The following is a 23,249-nucleotide window of genomic DNA, read 5'->3' as shown; positions in this document are numbered from 1 at the left end:
ACTTAATGTTTTATATAGGTAAAGATCAGTAGTAGTGAGAGGAATGAACAACAAATAACACCACAAGTGAAATAGGTCTTTTGTTTAGTCAAAATATTTTATTTGGTTGCATTTAGTAGAAGGTTTCTTTGCTTTGTTTTTTTCCTTTTTTTTTTTTTCCCTCCTATCGTTTTCTCATTATTTCTTTCAGTACAATATATTAACACTTTGCACCTCTTCAGCTCTTTCCTGTTAAGACTCTAAAATTATCTGCAGACAAGTTAACTAATTCTCACAACAACCAGAGAGAGATTAAGATCAACTTTCTTCAAGTTTTTCTTTGGATTTCAGTGTCCAGCTCCAGTGTATCAGCTGGGCTGGATATGCGTCCCTGCAGCTGTGAGTGATGCATGCTCTTGAAAGAAAGCCCAAGTTGGAGCACTCAAAATCTAAAGCTATTTATGAAAATCTGTACTTTTAGTAACTTGTTGAAGGTCACACGATAAGGGTGCAGCAGAATCCAAAACTGAGAACAAAGCATAAATTCCCAGAGCACTGCATTGGGCTCCGGGGCCTCCAGCATAAGAAAGACATGGACCTGTTTGAGTGGGTTCAGAGGATGGCCACAATAACCATCAGAGGGCTGGAGCACACCTGCTATAAAGTCAGGCTGGGAAAGCTGGAGTTGTTTGGCCCAAATAAAAAGAGAAGACTCTGAGGAGACCTTATAGCTACTCTTCTAGTACTTAAAGGGGGCCTACAAGAAAGAGGGGAATAGACTCTTTCTTAGGGAGCGCAGCAAAAGGACAGGAGGTAGTGGTTTTAAACTAAAAGAAGGCAGATTTAGATTAGGGATTAGGAAAAAATTCTTCACTGCGAGGGTGGTGAGGCACCAGAACAGGTTGCCCAGAGAAGCTGTGGATGCTCCGTAGCTGTGGGCAACATGATCTGATGGAAGGTGTCCCTGTCCATGGCAGGAGAGGTGGAACTAAATGATCTTTAAGGTCCCTTTCATTTTGTGATTCTATGAGACATAACACATTGTAACATACTTCTGACTTTATAACCACAATCCCTTCTCTTTATACTTTACCCTCTACTGAACATTTCCAGCAGTCTTTAATGTTACACATCTACTTATATCCTGTATTTTGCTAATAAGCTTTACAATTGAGTCATCAGTTATACACAGTATACAGTGGCTGTGTGTGACTACACTGAGCCTTAATTAAAAACATCTTAACAAGCAATGGGCAAAAATTTTTCTTTGAGTATTTAAAGAAATTTCAGAGCTTATAGTAAAAAAATCTAACAAGGGACTGTCTTAAAACACCTCCATCACCAAACCTTATTTAAATGAAAGACTAAATATTAACTTGACATTGATACCTTCTTATCAGTAGTGCATTTGCATAGAGATTCTTCATAAAAACCTGCAAATTCACAATTATACCTTGCAAACATACAACTGTTCAAGCTAACAGTACTTTTAAAATATTCATTTAGTTCATGGAAATGGTATCTTCAAGTCACCTCCATCAGAAGATAATGACATGAAACACAGATGAAACTTTCATAGTTAGATTAACACTGAAAATTCAAACAGACAAACATAATGCAAGTATTTTAACAGAAACAATACAAACTTTCACTGGCTTAAAAAAAGATCTGAAGGAGAAATCTTGGCTATTTCAGTGTATTGCTCTACCTTACATTTAAAATGGTATATTTACAGAACTCTTCAGATGAATTAGGCTTCTACTATAAAACGAAATACTGGAATTCTGATAATTTGTGCAAGTATTAAAATATTAACATTTTAAATGTTGACATTACAATTTTAAATAGCCTTGCAAGTGCAATGTTACAAATATTTTTTAAAAATCGGAGCTACAATTTTATATAAGTTACATGAGTAAATGAAAGTGCTTTTCAAGTATTCATGTTCATTTGCAGTTGGGTTCTCTTGTTAAGTCAGTGCTCAGTGGTACAATTTAAGTATCAATCTTGTTTCAGTTTTGGATGCATGAATTTAACTGGATGGAATAAATGAAATCTGAAGGAGTTTGTGCTCAATATTTCAAAATAGTATATAATTCATGATAAATATTTCAAATTGAATATTAAGAAAATGAAATACAGATTACTTCCTGGAGGCTCTGTAATAACCCAGTAATGCTGTGGGAGCTCCTGAACCACAGAGTCATTGTAAAGTCTGCTGATTTCTTAAATTATGATATGCTAAATGTTTGTTCTTTAGTAGAGACAAAACCATGGGAACAAAATAAAGCTCAATACCATCAAGTTCTGAAGAATTTTTAAGATCCCATAATCTATGTCAAAAGCATGGTGTCTAAAGAAGGTTTTCTTACACTTTCAATTAGGCAGCACTTAGCTGAAGTCACTTGAGAGCACAGCCAGTGCACATCAGCACTGTAGTGTCTACCCAGCGCACAGTGTAGCTTCCTTCCTGGCTAGCTGGAAGTCATTCTTATTGCAGTGACACAAATAATACTGTATGCCTGTTTCCCAGCCAAGGAAAGGTGAGCTAAGTGGGGAAATGCTTGTTTATCAGACAAGAAAACCAAGCCAAACCAACCCTAAATTAATCAATATGTATTTAAAAGTGCACTGAAAATATTTCATATTGAACCTGTCTCTCATAAGTGCTGGATTTTCATCTTAAATTATACCTGCTTTGAACACTGATCATCTGTAAGCTGATATTAGAGCATTTTGTTTGTCTTTGCCATTTGAAAAGCACACGACAAGGCAGCATTAATGTCCTTCATTAAAGATTGGCAATACCACAGATTTTATCATGAAGATGCAGCTTAGAGATGACAGTCTGCAGGGTCTTCTCCAAAACTGTGTCATTACAAGCTTAATCCAACAAAGTGCTTTGTAATTTGCCAAAGACAAAAGTCAAACTGTTGCCCTACCTCACCACAGTGCTGCATTGGCAAGCATAGTTTTCTTTCCAGGTGCATTTCCATTGGACTTTAATAAATTATAGCTCTCCAAAGTTAAGCAATTCTTTGCAATAAAAGCAGGGTTTCATGCTCTGTCAAGACTGGCCATTGTTTAGACTGGTCTCTTCATGCAGACCTGACAACGGCTGATGACATTTTCTAGTTCTCCTGCTTTCAATGTCTGTGGCATAGGTTTCCTAAAAGAAAGAAAACATTTACTTTTTGTTATTGCTGTTAAAAACTAGGGAGAGGTGATGAAACTCTGTATACGGAATGAAGTTCAAAAAGGCTAACTTCAAGATCCGGAAGATAGATGGGGCAATCCTGAGCAAAAATCCAAGCTGAGTAGAAAATAGATTGAGAGGAGCCCTGAGGAGGAGGACTTGAAGTTGTTGGTTGAGGAAAAGCTCAAGGTGACCTGGCGTCGTGTGCTTGCAGCCCAGAAAGCCAACTGTAACCGTGGCTACATCAAAGCAAGTGTGAACAGCAGGGTGAGGGAGGTGCTCCTCTCTTTCTGCTCTGCTCTCTACAGACTCCACCTCAAGTTTTGGGTTCACCCCTGGGGATCCCAACAACATAAGAACAAGGGTAAGGGCTTTAAATTGAGAAAGGGTAGATTTAGGTTAGATATAAGGAAGAAATTCTGCACTATGAGGGTAGTGAGGCATCAGAACACGTTGCTTAGAGAAGACATGGATGCCCCATTTGCAGAAATGTTCAAGGCCGGGCTGGACAGGGCTTTGAGCAATCTGATGTAGTGGGAAGTGTCATTACCCATGACTGGAGAGCTGGAACAAGATGGTCTTTATGGTCCCTTCCATGCCAAGCCATTCTATGACTATGAATCAGATGTTTGTCTCACTTTAGGTCTCTTTGTGCTATGGAATGACCATAAACCTGATAAATGGGGATGTCTAATTTGATGGGAATTACTAGGGGAGACTTTGCTTGTTATGTAGGCAGTTACTGGCTTCTAAGCCATCTGCAGCATGGATGCAATGTGAATAAGTGAAGGAAGTGGGGCTGAGGCTGCTGAAAAAGCACTGTTTACCTGAACATTCTTCTTGGATTTAGTGATGCCAACCAGAAGCTGTAGGAGTTTGTGTAGTAGTTGCACGTCCCCCTGCCATGGCACTCTATGAATGGGATGGCTCGAAATTCTTCCAGACAAGATCCAGGAGATGCCAGTGCTTGGCCAGAAGCTTCTGAGCCAGCACTTGTATACTGTAACAACCAATCAATGCTTTTAGAGGAGAACTTTTGCATCAGCTTTTAGTAAACTGCAGGCAAAAAAAAATCTCTGAAGTTTATCATATGTTCTGTGCCATATCTTGGACAAGACAAAAATTAGCATAGACTAGTTTTATCAGACTCACAATGAAGTACAGAAACTTTATGAAAACTCAAGCATAGTTATGCTATTTCTTAGTTCTTGCAAAGGCCTTTTTCTGCTCTAAGAAAAGCCATAAAAATGTAACGAGCAAAATGTCTATAAAATAGCTGGCTTCCATCCATATGAGGACTACAGTAACTGAATTACAAATAAGCTAAATTTCATCTTTTGTGTGTTGCTCCCATTCATATTTTTTGTTAAATTGATTCCTTCTCCAAACACAAAAAAAAAACCAAAGAATGCATTTTCATTCTCTGATTCTCTGACAATGCTTGTAGAAAGAGCTCTACAACAATTTATGACAGCAGAATATTTGCTGGAAAAATACATTTAAATTTGATGATGTTTGAAAAGACTGTAATTTAGCCAGAAGCTGAGAAAATTTTTTTTCCCCAAAGATGTTTATTATAACTTAGGGCCAAATGACAGGAGTGACAAAAAATTCCACACTAAAAGGACTTTCCATCATGAAACAAACAAACACAAACAAACCAAACCAATCAGACCTTTGAAGAGGGATTTTTATTTCTGTCTCTTATCCTCATTTGCTGGCATCCCTATGGTATGCCTCAGTCATGGATAACAAAGATGAAGTGCCAGTCCCCTGGTATAGATACACCCCTTATTCCCATTCTCAGATCTCACCTTGCAAGCACATTATTTACTTTCTTCACTAATATCTCATTATGGCACCAAAATTGCTGAAGCAGTCCTCTGTAGAGAGTGTACTGCATTTGTTTTGATTTTAGCTTTCTATGAAGATTGGCCCAAGGATCTGAATTACAAAAAGAACTGCCAGGCATAGTAGCAGGCAGCTTATTTCTGTGCATCTGTGGTCAGGACTGCTTTAACCACCCCAGGCCCCAAACCTGTCCTCCCAAGAGCTCAGCAGAACACATGAGTCTGCAGTTATTTTTGTGAGACTAAAATCCAGTTGTTTTCCTTTCATTATGCCCCCTTTTCCTTCTGCCACTTATTTCCTGACAGATCAGCATAGTTGTTTCTATGCTTTTGTCATTCCAGGCAAAGAAAAAAAATTAGCCATTATTAAGACACAAACATAGATGAAAATGCTACTGAAAGTGAGATGAAGGAAAATGAGTATTTCCGGTGTTTTTATCTTTACCATAACAAAAGAAAATCCCTTCCAGAGAGATATCCAGCCTCCTGGACATGCAGGAACTGCAGTTGTTTGGCTGTGAACTGCTATTACCATTGCAGGTCCTTCACAGACAATGCATCTGTAAGAAGAAGCACGCATGCATTCAGTGCAGAGTGAGGGAAAATATGTAAGCAGACCAAAAGCTGCATCTGCTGTGATACTAGCTACCCAAACCTAGGGCTCACTAGAAATACTGTACCTCACATACATTTCTGCTGTTGAATGAGGAGATCAGTAAATTGAAGGTAATCCAAATACCATTTTTGCAATATCTATTAGACAGAAGTTGGTGAAAAATAAGAACTAATTCCAGAGCATTTGACTTTCCTAATACTGCCTTTACTAAAGTAACACTCTAAATTTTACTTTCATCATGTGCTCATTATTTTATGTTGCTATGGTTTAGATCAAAGTTCTGTACCTTTATTCACTAGTATTAAATTTAAAAAATACTTTATTTCCTAAATGCAAAAAGTCTGAAGCTGAGCTACTAGATTGCAACAACTGTGTAGAGCAGACTAGAAGGAAGAATTGAAAGCTTGCCTTCCTATTTTTTGTTTTTCTAATCCTGGTCTTTTAAAGCTTTCCCCCTTAAGAGGCTCTTTATCTTTTCAGGCATCCTAAAGCAAATGAAAAGGTTCGCATTTATATGAGGGCGTTTTATAGCAGAGAACCTTCAGCTCCAGTTTATAATGTGCTTCAACAACTACAGTAAATTTATTAGATGTAATTGGAAACAGAAATTGACTTGTACTGTATTACAAACATTGAAACTGTCATTATGCCACTTTAGCCTGCTTCTAATATGTATGACGAGTATTAAAAATGTGTGTACGTGCATGTGTGCATATATACCTCTATGTCATTATGAGCAGTAGAACTGTTTTCCCTTTTGTCATGTCAGCTACACTAATTAAGCCTGTGACAGTACCTTACCTATAGTCTAACTTTTCTCAGAGAATACTGAATATCCGATATATTCAGATGAGTAATAAAAAAAAAAAAAATTAATTAAAAAATCAAGCAATTATAAAAAATGCTTCTATTTACTGAGGTAAAGGTGCTTCTCTAAGATTTATTGTTCAAAATAACTTGCACTCTGTGTGGCTGCTGGCCAGAAAAACTAAAATTGTTATACTCTTACCTGCTTATATGGGGCTCTAGTGCTTTACCAGAAATTGGTGCCATGTCTACTGGCATTGCTGTTGCAGTTGACAGCCAGTATGAATAGTCATTGCGAGAAGCAAAACTGCACACATCATTGGTATTGCAGAATAAGAACGGCATGGTGGTAAATCTCTGCAAGCAGCTACCAGCTGTTCCTAAAGTACAGGAGAGAGTAATTTGTGACAAATAGGAAGCTATATTCAGCATGACAAAGGAGACCAGGGAAAAATTTAAAAAATTGATGACTATAAAGAGTTATGGTCTATACAGTGAAATTGCATGAAATCAAAATACTTATTGCATAGATAAAAGTAAGTATTTAAAAATCAAGGGCCAAGAACAAAATCTGTTAAAAATACTGTCTTACTGAATGATATCAGTCCTTGACACAATGGCAGGGATTAAACACAAGGTTATGAGGCCATTTCTGACACTATAGCACTCAATCTGTCATTCACAAAGCACTGTGCTCTCCTACACCTCATAATATTACTGTCAGCCCTACACAGATGCTACTGACATTTACACTAGGCATCTATTCAGAAGTAACCAAATTGCTCCTGAAAACATGTCTGGAGAGCAAAACAAAGTATAGGAGAAGAAGGAAAGTTGTCTTTTGAATTGCGATTACTGAAATTTACTCAGAGCAGCAGACCACTGATAATTGAAGCCAATGTTCAACTCAGACACAACGAGTTTGGTTTCATGAAGACAGCTTAGCATTACTGTACCCTACAGAAGGTGATATGAACATTTTAGTAATGTAGTACCAAGGTCTTGTCCATGCGCTCGTTCATTTCCTTGTACAAAAAGCAGTGAATAGCCAATGTAGATTTGTGATGTCCCAGGTGGGCATGAAGGAATCTTTGTTGATTGACTATGTCGAGTGAAGATAAAACCTCTTCTTGTTGGGCCAGTGGTGGTAGTACCTGGTGATCCAGGCAATCCCTGTAGGCCAGGGAAGCCAATCAATCCAGGTTGCCCTGTGAAGGTGAAGCAAATATTATCATGTTCTTTGAATTCCTGCTTTACTTGAATTAGCAAAGCCACTTGAAAGTAAGCAAAAGAAATTTAAATTAAAAATGAATAACAGTTTTTACTAGATTCATTAATTCCTTTGAATCTAGCTCACGTAGCTTTCCTTTTTGGACCTAGCTTTACTTTGCATCAGTTTGTGGCATTGTGAAAAATTTTTTCTTTTTTTTTTTAAAGTTTAAATTATTCAGTTTAAATATTCAAATTGACATCATGTAAAGGCACACTGATTTGAACAGATTTTCAAGTGGGTGAGTAAATGTAGTTAGTAACAGAGGAGCACAGTCAAGGCACACTTTTATAAATGTTGCAAACTACTATTGCTGTTGTGAACATGAATCCGTTAAAAGCTAAGTATGCGCTACTGCAACTGCTACAGAATCTCAATACATGCCAAAAGAAGACTTGATGAAAATTGGGAATACAGTTTATTTATAATTTCAGTAGTGGTCAAACAGATGTCTGCTTTCTTGTACCTCTTTGTCCTGGAAATCCCCTGTCTCCTTTTGGACCAGGCTGTCCTGGTTGACCTGGACGACCAAAACTTCCTGGTAGACCTTTTACTCCTTTAGGTCCTAAACAGAAATCAAGAAAAAACAGATTAATATAGCAGTATTATGCTAGACTTTAATAAATGCTAATAAATGAAATTAAAATCCCTCTGTGAACGTAGCTGTGTTAGAATAAAAACAGCAGCGCAAAGTTCACAAATGTTGGGTCTGTCCATAGTATTACTATCAGCATATTTCACATTAAGAAGATGACAAGGAAGCACTGAATATATTTAGAAAAAGATTATTCTCATAAAGAACTTGTACATAAATCACAGCAAATAGCTTTTACTTTTTAGCATGTGTTAAACTATAGGAATATTTCAAAAACATAATAACAGGCCATAATCATGTTGTTCACAGTTCATAATACCATAAATAATGTAGCTCCTTTGTAAAACAAATTTAAGGAAGGTGTAAAAGAACAGTTATTTAATGTCTGCTTTGTTATGCCAGAGGGAATTTTGTCATTCCCGAGTCAGTCAGGTTCAAGACTCTGAGAAGTTCCCTCCTGGTGTGGAAAGCTGTGGTGTGAGAACATGGTTGGTGGTTGAGATAACATCCACCTAATCTCACTTGATTCTTGTTCCCACGTTCCTCACAGCCATGGCAGGCTTCACTTCTACCATTTTTGTTGATTAGCCTTATACTGAGGGAAAAACTTGCACGCTCTTTGACTGCAGGTGTGGTGAGCAGATGGAATGGGCCAGGTTAGAAATACAAGGTTGTTAACAAGGCAATAATAAAAATAACAAGAGTTATTTTCAAATTCTGAGACATATTTTAAAAAATATATCAATTTTCTATCCAGCTGTGTGTTTTCCTGCCAAACTGAAATGTTCCATATGAGACACACAAACATGTTCAGAGATAAAATCATAAACTACCTTGTAATCCAGGAATCCCTTGAATTCCTTGATCACCTGGTGTGCCTGGGATTCCTGGCAGTCCAGGAGGCCCCTTGCTCCCAGGGACAGAGAATATTCTCCCAGAGACACCAGGTGGACCTAGAAGAAAAATGTAATGAAGAACTCTTATGTTAAAAACAAGCAAAAATGTTAAAACAAAACACCACCAACAAAATCAAGCTAAGTTAGCTGGTATTCGAATAAAAGTTGTAACAATAGTTACCAGGTTGGCCTTTTGGTCCCATTGGTCCTTCTGCCCCTCGTGGTCCAGGTGGTCCTTGATTACCCTTCTCTCCTGAAGAAAGAGATTGGAAATATGTTTTTTTTTTTTCTGCTTTGAAACGTCAAAACAACTGTCAGATTTATGAGTCTTGCGTGATCCATGCAACCTTTCTGAAGAGTAACACAGTCAGCAGCCTCATTTAAAACAGGAGAGTGCACTTCTACGTGTCTTTTGTTACTTTGGAATTCATAGGCCAAGTGTAATCTGTTAATAATTTGTTTCCATATCCCTGTAATGCAGTTCAACTCCCTTCAATCCCAATTGTAAGTTATACTGATGGCTCTTAGGAGGATTATGAAGTTCTTCAAAAGTTTGAAACTTAAAAAACAATTCCTTTCACAGTGTAAAATATGAGGTTACATCCAGAATATTCCCTAACAGCTCTGCTGTAAATAATAATAAAGGAAAACTTTTACTGAGCCAGGAGATTTGACTGACAGTGTGAAGAAATGAGAAAGTATAATCATTGTCTGTACAGTGATTTTTAAAATTAGAACTATAAACGTAAAATATACAGCATGGAACACAAAGCAGTGGGTTTAACAAGTAAATGACAATTGTGTATTATTTTATATTAGGTAATTGAAAATGAACATATTGGAATGATGCAGGCCTAAATCAGATCACACACACACAAAGTCTTAAAGAACTCTTAGCCAGCAGCTTATCTGACTAACCCTGGGGAATATAAAATCAATAAGTCTAATACATTTTATAGTTTGTCTGCTGATAAACTGGTGAATGAGATCATAATTGGGACTGTTCTATGGCAAGAAAACAACCTAGTGCTTTGTATCATAATTATGATTAAATACTCCTGAGTTCATAGCTAAGAGGTCGCCAAAAATCACATCTTTTAGTGGTGGTGTGGCATTTCTAATTAGCAAACCCTGTTCCAATGTCCTTACACATCATTAGTAAGACGAACATTTTGAAGTTGCCTGAAATGGAGACAATTGAAGTTGTAGCCGTTCCTCACTTTAACAGCATTTTGAACATACTCAGAGCATTTAACTACAGAAAAAATGCTCTCTTAGTGAATGCTTTCTTTCACAGCTGACATGCATTCTGCTCTTGACGGAAAAACTCCATGTCTCTAGGATCTGACCTGGTAGGTGCTATTACACATACTGTTACAACACAATATGGAAATTTTTCTGTTTGTCACACAGAAGCGTACACAGTAAGTACATGAATACCTTTTACACCTGGAAATCCAAGAAAGCCAGGATCCCCTCTAGCACCAGGATAACCTGGCCGACCTTCTACTCCCTGGAAATCAGATATCATCAATAATGAAGACAAAGCAACATCTGCATGCAATGAAGAACATTTCGTTTTTGTTCAAAAATACTTTAAGGGTTATGTACATGGAACATCCTACAACTAAAATAATTCGCTCAATTTTTCAGCATGTTAGAAACAGTCATATCATTGCTAATATAATTCTGTAATACCTAATGGCCAAAGAAATGACATGTCAGAAATACTCAATGATTCCTTTTTGGTCTGCTTAATTCTACGACAGCTGTTTTTAATATCCATTTTAGTATCTTTACTACACATTTATTTCTTTCACTGTGGGTGTTATTTTCATGGTAAGAATGAAATTTACAATTGAAACACTGTTTTCAATGTTTTCAATGTAAAAGAAACATGTAGCATTCTTTTCACTGACTTTTGGACCCGGAGGACCACTGTCACCAGCTGGGCCCATTGGTCCTTGTATGCCATCTGCTCCCCTAACACCTTTGCTTCCTTTTATGCTCATAGTGGGAAGACCAGGCAGCCCTTGAAAACCAGGAATACCTGTACAGAAACAGAATATGTAAAGAGCACCACCAACACCATTTCACATACGTTACATACAATGCAGCTCTATAATGGTACTTAATGTTCATTGTCTCAGTGATTCCCAATGAAATACGCCCATTTATTTATTTATTTAAAAAAAAATAATAATAACTAAAATTCATTTTTCTCTAGCCTTTTAATTTAATCTGAGATCAGAGATGAGTTCTTGCAATCCTCTGTAGCACTACAGTTTGTTTGGTTTTTTTATATCCTTCAGTTAATTAAGTCTGGGATAACACGCATGGTATCTCACTTCTTTGAAGTCAGATTTCAGACACCATACAGCTTGCAAAGGAAGAAAGCAAAATTGAGTAGAGGGTAAAACTTACATCATACTGCATGGACCATTCTGGTGTTTGCAGTTGTAACACTGCATGAATTCGTAAAGGAACTACCTGTTTAATTATGAAGTTCTCTGGGGAAGAATTCCCTCCAATCTTGAGTTTTGGACAGGCTGAATTCTGCTTTCAATTATCAGTATATCATTTCAGATAAATAAGGAGTTATAACAATATACCTGGTCTTCCATCTGCACCAGGAATGCCTCTATTCCCTTTTGGGCCAGTAATTGCCATGCCTGTTGCTCCTTGAAATCCAGGTAATCCCATTAAGCCAGGAGGTCCAATGGGTCCTTGGTCACCCTGATGACCTTTCATACCTGGTGGCCCAGGAAATCCAGGCAGCCCCATGTCCCCTTTGACTCCTGTAGAGTATAAATAATATATTTGAGGAGAATTGGAGATGGTATGACAACTTTCAGAAATAGGACTACACAGAACATATGCTTTTACCACACTGTAAAGGTAGAATTCAGCCTTTGGTTTTAGTATATGTCTGTCCCCAAAGCCATCTTGCTACTGTACAGCAAAATGGTTACACGAAGGCACAATGCAAGGTAGCATACACCCGCTTTTCTTTTAAAACTCCACTTCAGAGTTTGCTCATACAAAAGAAGAAACTTGAAGAAAGGGTAGAAAGACCAGATAGGGGAATATTCCCCTATTTCTTGATGTAGCAGTAGAAGCAATGCTAGTTCAAACATCAGAACTGTCAAATCCTATTAAATTAAATTTTGGATAAAACCAAGAGCACAATAACACTACTTGGTAGAGCAAATTCTCAGTTACAAAACACTATTTTTCAACATAGTCTCCGCTATTAGTTGTACATTTTGCCAGTAATGAACAAGAGTTTGCTTGCCACGCTTGTAAAAATCTGCACCAGTGGAGCAGACCCACTGTTTCACAGCTGCTATGATGGCAACATTGGTAAGAAAATGTTGCCCACATCTTTCATCATCTTTCATCATCCTGACTGAATGGAAGTCAGAAGGCACCAAATCTGGACCATATGGTGGGTGTGGTAGGACAGTGCAGCCAAGATTGGTAATGTGTTCTGTGGTCTTCAAACTGGTACAGAGCCTAGCATTATCACGTTGGAGAAGATAGGCTGTCTTCTTCTTTGGCCTGACTCTCTAGAAGTTCAAACCTTCAAATTAGTCAGCATTCTGATGTAGCAGTCAGAGTTGATGGTTTGCCCAGGTTCCAGGAAATCCAGAAGTATACAAGTCCTCTCCTGTACCAAAAGTCAGTGCATATATCAAGTTACCTTCAAGTTACCTGCTGATGGCTGCGTTTTGAACTTTTTCTTCGATGAGGAATTAACATATCCTCACTCCATGGACTGCTGTTTTGACTCCGGCTTGCAATGGTAACACCACATCTCATTACCAGTAATGATGTAATTCAGGAAATTGTCACCTTCAGCCACATATTGGTTCAACAGATCCTGACAAAATTGCATACAATGTTCTTCCTGTTCCTGTGTGAGTGTTCACGGTACCCACCTGGAGCAAACTATGTGATATACCAACACTATCATCATTTCCAACACACCAAATCTGATATTCAGCCCTTTACAGAGTTTCCAGGTCATAATCCACTGATTTGCAAGGATGAGTTGATCAAGACACTATTCATTTCATGGTTTGACTGCTGTGCATGGCTGTCCAGCATGTGACTTGTCTTTCACGTCACTGTCACCACTGCTGAAACACACCACCCACCCTCACAGCACTCACATCCACTGTCGGTCTCCAGAAACATTCAGCAAACATCAATTAATGCCATCAGGTGCAATTTTTTTCTGTATAGAGGAATTCAATTACATACATTTGCTTCATACACAATTCCTTGTCAGCCACCATTCTGTCACATTGCCCCTCTGCTGCCATCTGTTGCATGGCAAGAAAGTTTAACAGAGTTTTGTAGAGAAGGTTCTATCTCTACTGCTGTATCACCAACATCTGCCCCGATGTTTTGGGACAGCATAAGAAAAGGAGAGGCATTACTTTCAGAGCAGCCCTTGTATGTGCCATTTTAAACATCTAAAAACAACTTAAAGACGAAGACTCTAGTATGAAAATAATGAAAAAAATAAAGCTCCTATTTTCTGGGGGAAAAAAAAAAAACAACAAAAAACTCACCTCTACGACCAGGAACACCTTGAAGGCCAGGGATTCCTCTCCCTGGTGCTCCTACAAAATATTGGGTCACATTACACTTAATAGACCAGAGTAATTGCTCAAAAATGTAATTGTCTAGCATTTCATATTTCACTTCAAAATTCACTGAATCAAAGCATAGGTTTTTGTTTTATATCCAATAATTGATACTTTATATTTTGAATCGGTTCTATCCTGAAAAACAAATGATATTTGTAAGCTTTTCTTTACAGCAGGAATTCTTGTTTACCAGTTGTATATGAGGCAGAGTCTATAATAAAAGACAAAATTTATTTTCAAGAGGAAAAAGCCAAGTAACAATTTGCATTAGTTAAACAGAAAAATAAAAGAACATATATACTTATAAAAATGAAAATACTTTAATGGTGATTACTAAAACTGAATATGAAAAAACACATGAATATCTAAAGTGCAGTTGTCAAGAGGATGGGGCCAGAATCTTTTGTCAGGGCAACAAGCACAGTTTGGAGCACAGGAAGTTCCATCTGAACGTGAAGAAAAGATTCTTTACTTTGAGGGGATAGAGCAGTGGAACCTGCTGCCCAAAGAGGCAGTGAAACTTCCTTCTCTGGAGATATTCAAAACCTGCCAGGACACTTTCCTGTCTAACTTACTCTAGGGAATGTGCTTTAGCAGCAGGACTGAACTGGACGATCTCCAGAGGTCCTGTCCAATCCCTGCAAGTCTGTGATTCTATGAAATGGCTTACTAGGAATGCCTTCTCAGGATTTTACTTTATTTTTAAGGTATTAATATATAAGAATATTTTGACTGTAAAACATGAGAACATTCTGTCAGAATTCAGCACAGGATTGTATCCATCTGTGGACACTGATGATATCAGGAATGACATTCTGCTGGAAGCTTTTACACACTGATTCCTTTCATCCTTTTCGTGTGAAAGCTGAGACCCCTTCTTTAAAGGGATTTCGGTTCTCCTAGGTTTTCTCAGGTGAAACACATAATAAACATTAATAGCAGTGCTTAGACTCTTGCAGAAATTAACATTTTAAGGGGAAATTATGACAAATCACATGTATAATAGATGAGTGATACGCATTTCATCAATAGCATATACTACAATAACATAGAAAGTCAATAAATTAAGTAAAATTAAAAGCCTTCTACCCATAAAGTCCTCTTTGGCTCCACGGAATTTTCTTATTAATCCTTCCCTCAAAAATTCCTGTCAGTTTAGCTGGAGAAAAAAAGTAAATTTTAAAACATAATGCAAGTATTCACTGCAGTTACCTGGTTCTCCCTTTAGTCCTGGGGCACCCGGCATACCGTCCTGACCCTGATTACCTCTTTCACCAGCAAGTCCATTTTCTCCAGGGTATCCAGCAGCACCTGTGAATTAAAAAGAACCACAGTATCATTTTTTCTTCTAGTATTTTACAGAGAAAAGAGAGAAGATCTGAATTTCTTTTATAAAAAAATTATGAGTGCAGCTACTTCAAGGATAGAGATAACCATCTTGTATAAAAACATTTGTCAAAAGCAAACTATCTTTTGTATTGAGTCACTGGACTTCAGTGGATTTAGAACTCTCACAATTTCCACCATTCCCACTATTAACATGGAACCCGTGGTGCTGGTAATCCATACAAACAGCATGTTTTCTTTCCCTAGCTTTATTACAAAATCAAGTTTTCCAGCAGATTCTGATCTTTGCTAAGTGCTGATAAGCCAGCATTAGTTCACTAAAGCCAACAGCACAACATAATTTAGATGAAGATCTGCAAATGAGAACATTCTATGCCCTTTTTTGAAGACAGGAACTGACTGACTTTTGTGAAGTCTATATTACAAACCTCTTCTGCCACATATTTACACACTACCCCTTATGCATTTTCTTAAATGGTTCAATATTTTCTGCTGCTCTAAGAAATGACTGCCATGCTCTTCCTTCTCTTTCCTCACCAATTTACTTTCTCCTTCATGTCTACTTATGTCTTAGTTTATTATTCCCTTTTAGTAGGTAAAACAGGCCTTTCCTACTATCTGTGTTGCTATCGTATCTTGAGACTTTTGGACTGAAAAAAGAAAAAGAGTATCAAGGAAAAGGTTTCACAGTACTGACGTGAAATTAAAACTTATTCCCCAAGCTGAACTGAGAACATTGAAAATAGGCTGTTAAAGAACTCAGCTGAAATTGAAGAAGACAAACAAAGCTTCATACCAATATTAACAGAGAATGTAACTATATCAGGTAAAGTCTAAAAGCTCATAATAATATCAACTGTCTCATTACAAAGAAAATAATAAACCAGAGGGCAGCAATCTGGGAGAAATGCTATATACCATACCAGGAGGGCCTGTAACACCCTGTTGTCCTGGGTGGCCCTGCTGTCCTTTAACACCAACATCTCCAGGAAGTCCAAGTCTCCCTGTAAGAAAGAGTTTGGGAGAGAAAAAGAGGCAATTCCTATTATCTCTTGGAATTTAGTTAGCCTGGATGTGCTGACAATAAAGGAGCTGCTTGAGGTTTATGACAGCTGAATGTAAAAGTGCCACCCCACAGGCACCTTGAGTAGCTTACTGAGAAATTCTCTTCTAATAGAATATCAGCATTTAATCCCTCTCCAAAACAAAACATACCTGGATTTCCAGCAACTCCTGTTTCTCCTCTGAACCCAGGTAGTCCTGGTGCTCCTTTATGTCCTGGCTGACCTTGGGATCCTTTTTCTCCTTTCCTGCCCAAGGCCCCAGGAGCCCCTGGATCTCCCTAAGAAATAGCATTTGCACACAAACAGGTAAAGAATGACATTATATTCTGTATTTGAAGAATAGAAAAATCATGCTTATTTTTAAACTTACAAATTAACTTTAGTCCTTAGATGTTTTTTTCATAGACTTTTTTCCAATTTTATTCTAACAGTTGCTCTTTTGATAAAAAAAAAACAACAACATTCTACACATAATATACAGGTATACAAAATAGTAAAATGCACATTTTATCTTGAATTACAACCAACTTGCAGAACAACAATCTCTTTCTTGATATCCAGCCAATAAAGAAAGTAAACTGATAATCTGGACAAATTACAGGAAGTAATAATAAAAAAATAAAAAAACTAAAAAAAATAGTTTTTCATCATCAACCACATCTTTTGGGTAAACTCACATGTAAAGACTCACAGTTGATCAACAAACAAAACATGTGAAACAAAATTGCATCCACTTTGTCTAACTCATATCTAACAAAACATATTGCTAAAAAAATTTTTTTTTTAAATGGTATCAATAGGCTTTCAAAAACCAACATAGTTTTAGAGTACACAATTTTTGCATTTTCTGAGTCTATTTTTCTGCAATTCTTGATGTACAACAGGATTTTTGTGTGTTATCATAAGCATATAATCTACTTATCTCCTGCAAATTCTACAACTCTCGCTTACACATTTTTCTGTTTCTATTGTCAAGGACTCGCTTTTTAATATGACAATGTTTCTATTGCCTCTATACCTTAGGACCAGGTTCTCCTGGGAGTCCAGGAGATGGGTGCCCAGGGTCTCCTTTTTCACCCGGAAAGCCACCATAGCCTGTTGGACCAGGGTCACCCGAAGTTCCTGGAAAGCCGGGAGATCCCTTCTGTCCTTTTTGACCTGGAAATGAACAGATAATAACAGCATTCTTAAATGGATCATAATCACAAATCACATTTCATGCTTTGGTAACTAGTGCTTGTATATTCAGATATTCATTCTTCATCAGAAATGAAGTATTTTGTACAATTACTGATTTTAATTCCAAACATGTTAAAAAAAAAGTTTATTACAATTAACAGTATATAAATTAAATAATTTGTATTTAATTTATTATCTCTAATTTCAATAGTTGAAACTTGTAAGTCTTATGACCACTAGCCACGCATTTGGTTACAAAACCAGATTAAGCCACTATACATTACCATGAACTGAATAATTAATGACCTGAAATTATTATTTAAGAAGTTATTATAAGCTATATAAAGAGATAGTCAGTTACAATACATTATTAACATCCGGTCTAAAATTCAAGAAAGAGAGAACTCCTTTCTATAATTCAGGCAAATGCTGGGGTGTAAGAAGTCTAAAAATACTGCAGAGAATAAACCTCAACTTGAGTAAGTCTTGTCTGTGCACTTACAGTAACTGCTCAGATCTGCGTGAATACTTCTGTACAGCTCTATCAATTTACAACATGACTTAATAGAAAATAACCTGGAATTCCCATGTTCCCTTTGTTTCCTGGTGCACCAGGAAATCCTTGTCCTCCAGGAATCCCTGGAAGACCCATAAATCCTTTGACACCTGCAAGATGAAAAAAAAAGTGTCATCTTCACATGCCCTGCTTAGATACTGTCTAGTAGAGCTGAGATTAATACAGAATCTTTTACTTCACACATTGCATGTTCTCTTGTCATTTTATAAATCAAAAAACAGTGAATTTTAATTCTTCCTAGTGCTCTGGATGCACATAAAATTATCAGTATTGTTATCAAGGAAAAAAACTTAAATATCTTAAATATTGACACTAACATATTAAGGTTTGTGACTCACCACAGCACTTCAGAATGGCAACTGACCCTTTGAATATTTTATCAAGATCAGTAATTTCTGTTCATGTGCTGGACTTTCCTTCCATGGTTCAACTGAATTTAGACTGGTTTCTTGGTGTGTCACAATCACTTTAGATTAATTTAGCTAAATTAACATTCAGTTTAATGATTGCAAAGTAGAGCTTCATCTAGACGTCTAAATTCCAGGGTATTGGTAATCCCTGAATATTTAGGCACGTCATGTCTGATTTTCTCCCATAAAAAGTCAGAGAGTACTAAAGTATTTGCAGCTTTTTTCGTGATGGCTACACTGCAACAACTACAAAGGACATATCAGTGATGATAGTGGTTAATCCCATCATGACAGGAGCCGTTTCAATTGCAAGACTAAAATTATTTCTCATTTCATAATTGTCAAAATTTCTATATATCTAATTACACTATTGCGATTTCTAGAAATAAATTATCTTAAAGAACCAAAAATACAGAAATACAGAGAAGTAAAATTTTTTAGTAGCATTCATTTGGAAAAAAACCCACCATATTCATTTCTCACTCAAGGCCGACGTGCATCATTATGCGTGAGGGCCTGGTGATGTCAGAGCAAACTGTGAAAAGTATGTTTATAACTTACACTGAATTTTTTTAAGACTTATACTGAAGACCCAGTAACTTTCAAAATAATATTATGTTACCCTTCATGTGATATGGTAATTTTCAACATACATACTCCATACCTGGTACACCAGGTACTCCTTCAGATCCAATAAGACCTGGGGAACCTTGGACACCTGCATCTCCTTTTTCTCCTTTTAGGCCCATTCTTCCTTGGACTCCTAAAATGGTTTAAAAAAAAAAAAAAATCTAAAAATTGCAGAACAGCATTTTAGAATGTGAGTTTTCTAACTCTTTTAAAATAATGAAACTGCAATGGAGTAAAATATTTTATTGACAAATACAAGAGACAAGCTCACAGTCCATGCCTTCTCTATTTCCCATATGAAGACAAAAGGAAGTTCCTGAAATCTACCACATGAAAAGGTCTACACAAAGACAGACAGCATTAGTTGAGCTTGCACAACTCATATGCCTAGTCTCTGCTAATATTACACAGAAAATAAATCCTCTGACAGTCAAATATATCTAAGCAGAGTCAACTTCTTTACGATATGGCACTCAGCTGGTAAGCATACTTGTTTCTGCTCAAAAGCTACTGTGTGTGTAAAGACACATTGGATTTATTTATATAAACTTACAATCACATTTTATTACTGATTTAACATTACAGTGTGAGGATTATTAAGGATGGACTTGTCAAAACAGAGATAAATATTCAATGTAATATCCAGCTATCTCACAAGAAAAGGCAGTTAGAGTGTTCAGCAATAATTATTAGAAAGCTGTGTGAATACTTTGAGTAGTAAAGTTACTGTCTTCCATATGTTAGAATACACTGAAACTGCAACACACATGACAACCCTAACTAGCTTTGAATGATGAAAAAGTGAATGGGTACCTTTTGAGCCTTGTTCTCCTTTATTTCCAATCACAACCAAGGTTTCAGATGGTCCAGGAAAACCTTTGTCACCTGGTTCGCCTTGTGCTCCAAGAAACCCTTTTCTTCCTTTTAGCCCTGGAGAGCCAAAAGAACCTGAAAGAAAATATATTTTCTAAGGATGATATGTTGAACATGAATGAGACAGAAAAAACAAAAACAAAAACAGAGTAAGAAGCTCTGTAGCAAATCATTAACCATTTTCACAAATACCATGAAGTAGGAAAGGTAACAATTCAGTACTGCTAAAAGAAAAACTCTCTTGTTCTGTTGGTTGACTGCAAGGGTCCAGAAGTCAAAGATTTACCAAGACACAAAGAAATTCTGGTTAAGCTCCTGTATTCTTAAGGAATAATGAAGGCACACAATTTTGTTACTTGCCTCTGATACCAGGGTTGCCTGGACTTCCAATCCTGCCAGGGGGTCCAGGAATTCCTAACGGCCCCATTATACCTGGCTCTCCTCTAGGGCCTGTGGAAATGAAACAATAGAAATGTATTTGTTAATACTGATCAGTAACATAGAACATTACTTTAGAAAGTTATGCATGTGTCTACGATTTAAATGGTTAATTGATTCTTCTGATCTTTTCTCCATTTCTAAAACATAACCATTGAAGCAAGTTCATCAGCTTTTAACAACTGAAACAACACTTACATACAGATCAACCTGGGTAGTTTGAGGGGTTACTATCAGCTGCAATGGCTTTTACCAATTACTGAAATAATTGAGAGTGACTGTAATATACCTGATATCTGCATTGAGCTGTGACATCTATCACAGGATGTGTGGAAAAGACATTCCTTTCTGGCTCAGGAGCCGGGAGCCAGCCAAGACATGACAGCTCATCTCAAACAACATTAGAAGCCTAGGTTAGGCCTGCATGTTCGTCGTTATTTTTGCAGTTGTATATATGAAAATGTACTTGCCATCTCCTTCCAACAGTATAACAAAGGATTTAACAGTACCGAAAAATCTTTATTAAAAAAGCTGCACTACATACGTGATTTCTTTTATTCTACCAACAAAGTACAAACGAGTTTCTGAAAAAAATAACCAAACTAAACAGCTCATCCTATAGTGATTACTGACTTAAGTCTGCTCTGTAACAGTTTGAGTCATAACTCTGAGAGACTCAAGACCTAAGCTTTTTTTTCCTTTTTCCCCAGAAAAAAAGAAGAAAGGTAGCATTAATAAGCCATCCATTTGAAAAGGGATGCTGCGTAACAGCTATTAAATTCTTTACACTTTCATTATGCTGGGAAGACTCTGAATGTTAACTACTAGTATTCTGTTTCAGACATTGCCATACAGAAAACAATGTGAAGTAACCTATTCTCTAAAGAGCACTGGAGGAAACTTGGTACTGGTTCATAACAGCTTCTAGATATCCTAATGATGATTGATTTTCTTCCATATAAGATCATACAGGTCTCTGTATGAAAACTGCTAATGTAAACTATTTCTGTATTTTCAACTTAGAGTTAATTACATGTCACCATGACTGACATCTTTTTGCAGAGACTGACTAGCTTTCCATGTCAAAACACATATTTGCAAGACTTTACCTGGCACACCAAAGACTCCTGGCCTTCCAGACTGCCCCTTGAGACCAGGTAATCCTGTGTTTCCCAGGAGACCTATTAATCCAGGTTCCCCAGGCTTTCCATCAATTCCTGGGATACCCAAACCAGGAGGACCTAGTTTGCCTTTAGAACCTAGTGAACCTCTTCTTCCTAAGAAAAAATGCATGACAGTGTATGTAAGTATACCTTACTGGAAAATTAACCTTCATCTCTATCTTGCCATCGTAAGCACAAAGCTCTTCTTGAACTCTGACAACTATACAGAAGATATATATGTGAAAACACATAGGAAAGATTAGACAAATGTCAAATACCAATTGTACATTCATCCTCCAAAAACTGTGGGGAGTGATTTCCCACCATGATGAAAAAAATTTTTGAGTTCACATACAGGAGAATAACTGAGCTGAGTGTCTGATGTGTTTCTTGAAATGGAAATCATACGCAGTGGAAGCAGGTACTCTGAGTCCCCGAACTGGTTTTCCCTATAGTTGAGACTCTTCCTCTGTTTTGCTTCTTTATCAACAACATTGCACGAAGTTCAACCCCATACGAGACAGATGACTGAAACAGACTTTTACCTGTGGAATTTGCATCAGTTCATAATCACTTTTTGGGCTATAAAATGCAATCTGACTCTTAACCTATCTTAATCAGTCGTCTGCTTCCTCCAATCTGCAGATAATAACTCTTTTTAAATGAAATCTCATTTTCTTGCAGATTATCCCATAATCAATATCCATAAACAACTTCAGATCCCTCAGGACATTGGAAGGCAGAAATAAAACCCAGAACCACTTAGCCAGAAAGCTTGTTTGATTTGGAGCATCCTACCTGGTGAGCCTGTAGCTCCCTGGGCACCTGGCAAACCTGGCAGGCCAGTAAGACATTCAGCTGGTTTCCCTGGAAAACCTGGATCCCCAGGAACACCAGATGAGCCTGGATCTCCTAAAAGAAAGGAGACTGTTTTCATAACAGTTTAGATAGTAGTTTGAAGCTTTGAGTGATCACTGTTTGACTTGGCTTCCCTTTCCTTAAAATATGGATGTAACTTGCTGCATTCCTCATGCTTATTTGACCACAGTACCTCTTAGGCCACTATTGCCATCACGTCCAGCTTGCCCTGGTAAGCCTGGAAGTCCTGGAAATCCAGTATCACCTTTTGGGCCAGGAATGCCACGACCTCCTGGTGAACCTAGTTTGCCTGGCTCTCCTGGAATAATTATGCCTGGGTCACCCTGCAACACAGAAATACGGACAATCACTGTGTACTGTGCTTTGCAAATCTGCCAAAATATTTTCTTCACTCTGTGATCAGCTAGATATTTTTTTTTTATTAATCATCATCTTTTCTTGGGGATCTTTCACTTTGCCGTATATATTGTCAACAATTCAGTAGAACACTGGATGTTTCTTATTGATTAGCTGCAGATTCCATACCAATATATTAATTTGTCCAAATAGCTTTTGAACTCTTACCTCCTACCTCTAAGAAATTGCTACTAAGCATAAAAAGGCAATTCCCTCTGTTTGGCTGTTACTGCATTACGATGCTTGCTTAACTGAAAAATTTTGGACCTATACCTGAAAATAATTTTTTTCCTTCATTTTACATGACAGTCATTTTTTTCATTATGATGTTTATTTAAGTAATCAAACTCAGCACCTAGAATATTCACAATATTCATGGTTTTCTTCTTTTCCCCTTGTAATTCTTCTGAATACTGTTTTCCATGA

At 37.2% G+C, this 23,249-nt stretch overlaps 1 protein-coding gene across 2 annotated transcripts in view; it reads right to left on the bottom strand.

The window, feature by feature from the left end:
- Positions 1 to 176: 176 nt before the first annotated feature.
- Positions 177 to 23,249, bottom strand: part of COL4A3 (collagen type IV alpha 3 chain) — a 60,606-nt gene continuing 37,533 nt past the window's right edge. For both annotated transcript variants that reach the window (XM_052686145.1, XM_052686146.1), the window contains 23 exons: positions 22,600 to 22,750; positions 22,347 to 22,460; positions 21,495 to 21,662; positions 20,308 to 20,397; positions 19,888 to 20,022; positions 19,109 to 19,207; positions 18,034 to 18,123; positions 17,297 to 17,436; positions 16,430 to 16,556; positions 16,138 to 16,218; positions 15,080 to 15,178; positions 13,790 to 13,840; positions 11,822 to 12,007; positions 11,129 to 11,259; positions 10,650 to 10,722; positions 9,391 to 9,462; positions 9,147 to 9,266; positions 8,185 to 8,283; positions 7,444 to 7,656; positions 6,651 to 6,828; positions 5,471 to 5,585; positions 4,003 to 4,175; positions 177 to 3,148 (listed from right to left, as the gene is read on the bottom strand). In XM_052686145.1, coding sequence (XP_052542105.1) covers positions 3,064 to 3,148; positions 4,003 to 4,175; positions 5,471 to 5,585; positions 6,651 to 6,828; positions 7,444 to 7,656; positions 8,185 to 8,283; positions 9,147 to 9,266; positions 9,391 to 9,462; positions 10,650 to 10,722; positions 11,129 to 11,259; positions 11,822 to 12,007; positions 13,790 to 13,840; positions 15,080 to 15,178; positions 16,138 to 16,218; positions 16,430 to 16,556; positions 17,297 to 17,436; positions 18,034 to 18,123; positions 19,109 to 19,207; positions 19,888 to 20,022; positions 20,308 to 20,397; positions 21,495 to 21,662; positions 22,347 to 22,460; positions 22,600 to 22,750 — 2,790 coding nt within the window. In that variant the 3' untranslated portion in view covers positions 177 to 3,063. The remainder of the gene's footprint in view (positions 3,149 to 4,002; positions 4,176 to 5,470; positions 5,586 to 6,650; positions 6,829 to 7,443; positions 7,657 to 8,184; positions 8,284 to 9,146; positions 9,267 to 9,390; positions 9,463 to 10,649; positions 10,723 to 11,128; positions 11,260 to 11,821; positions 12,008 to 13,789; positions 13,841 to 15,079; positions 15,179 to 16,137; positions 16,219 to 16,429; positions 16,557 to 17,296; positions 17,437 to 18,033; positions 18,124 to 19,108; positions 19,208 to 19,887; positions 20,023 to 20,307; positions 20,398 to 21,494; positions 21,663 to 22,346; positions 22,461 to 22,599; positions 22,751 to 23,249) is intronic.

Source organism: Tympanuchus pallidicinctus, unplaced genomic scaffold (genome assembly GCF_026119805.1).
Source record: "Tympanuchus pallidicinctus isolate F22 unplaced genomic scaffold, pur_lepc_1.0 scaffold22, whole genome shotgun sequence".
NCBI classification, from domain to species: Eukaryota; Metazoa; Chordata; class Aves; order Galliformes; family Phasianidae; genus Tympanuchus; species Tympanuchus pallidicinctus.
This window is presented reverse-complemented; position numbering and strand designations above follow the sequence as displayed.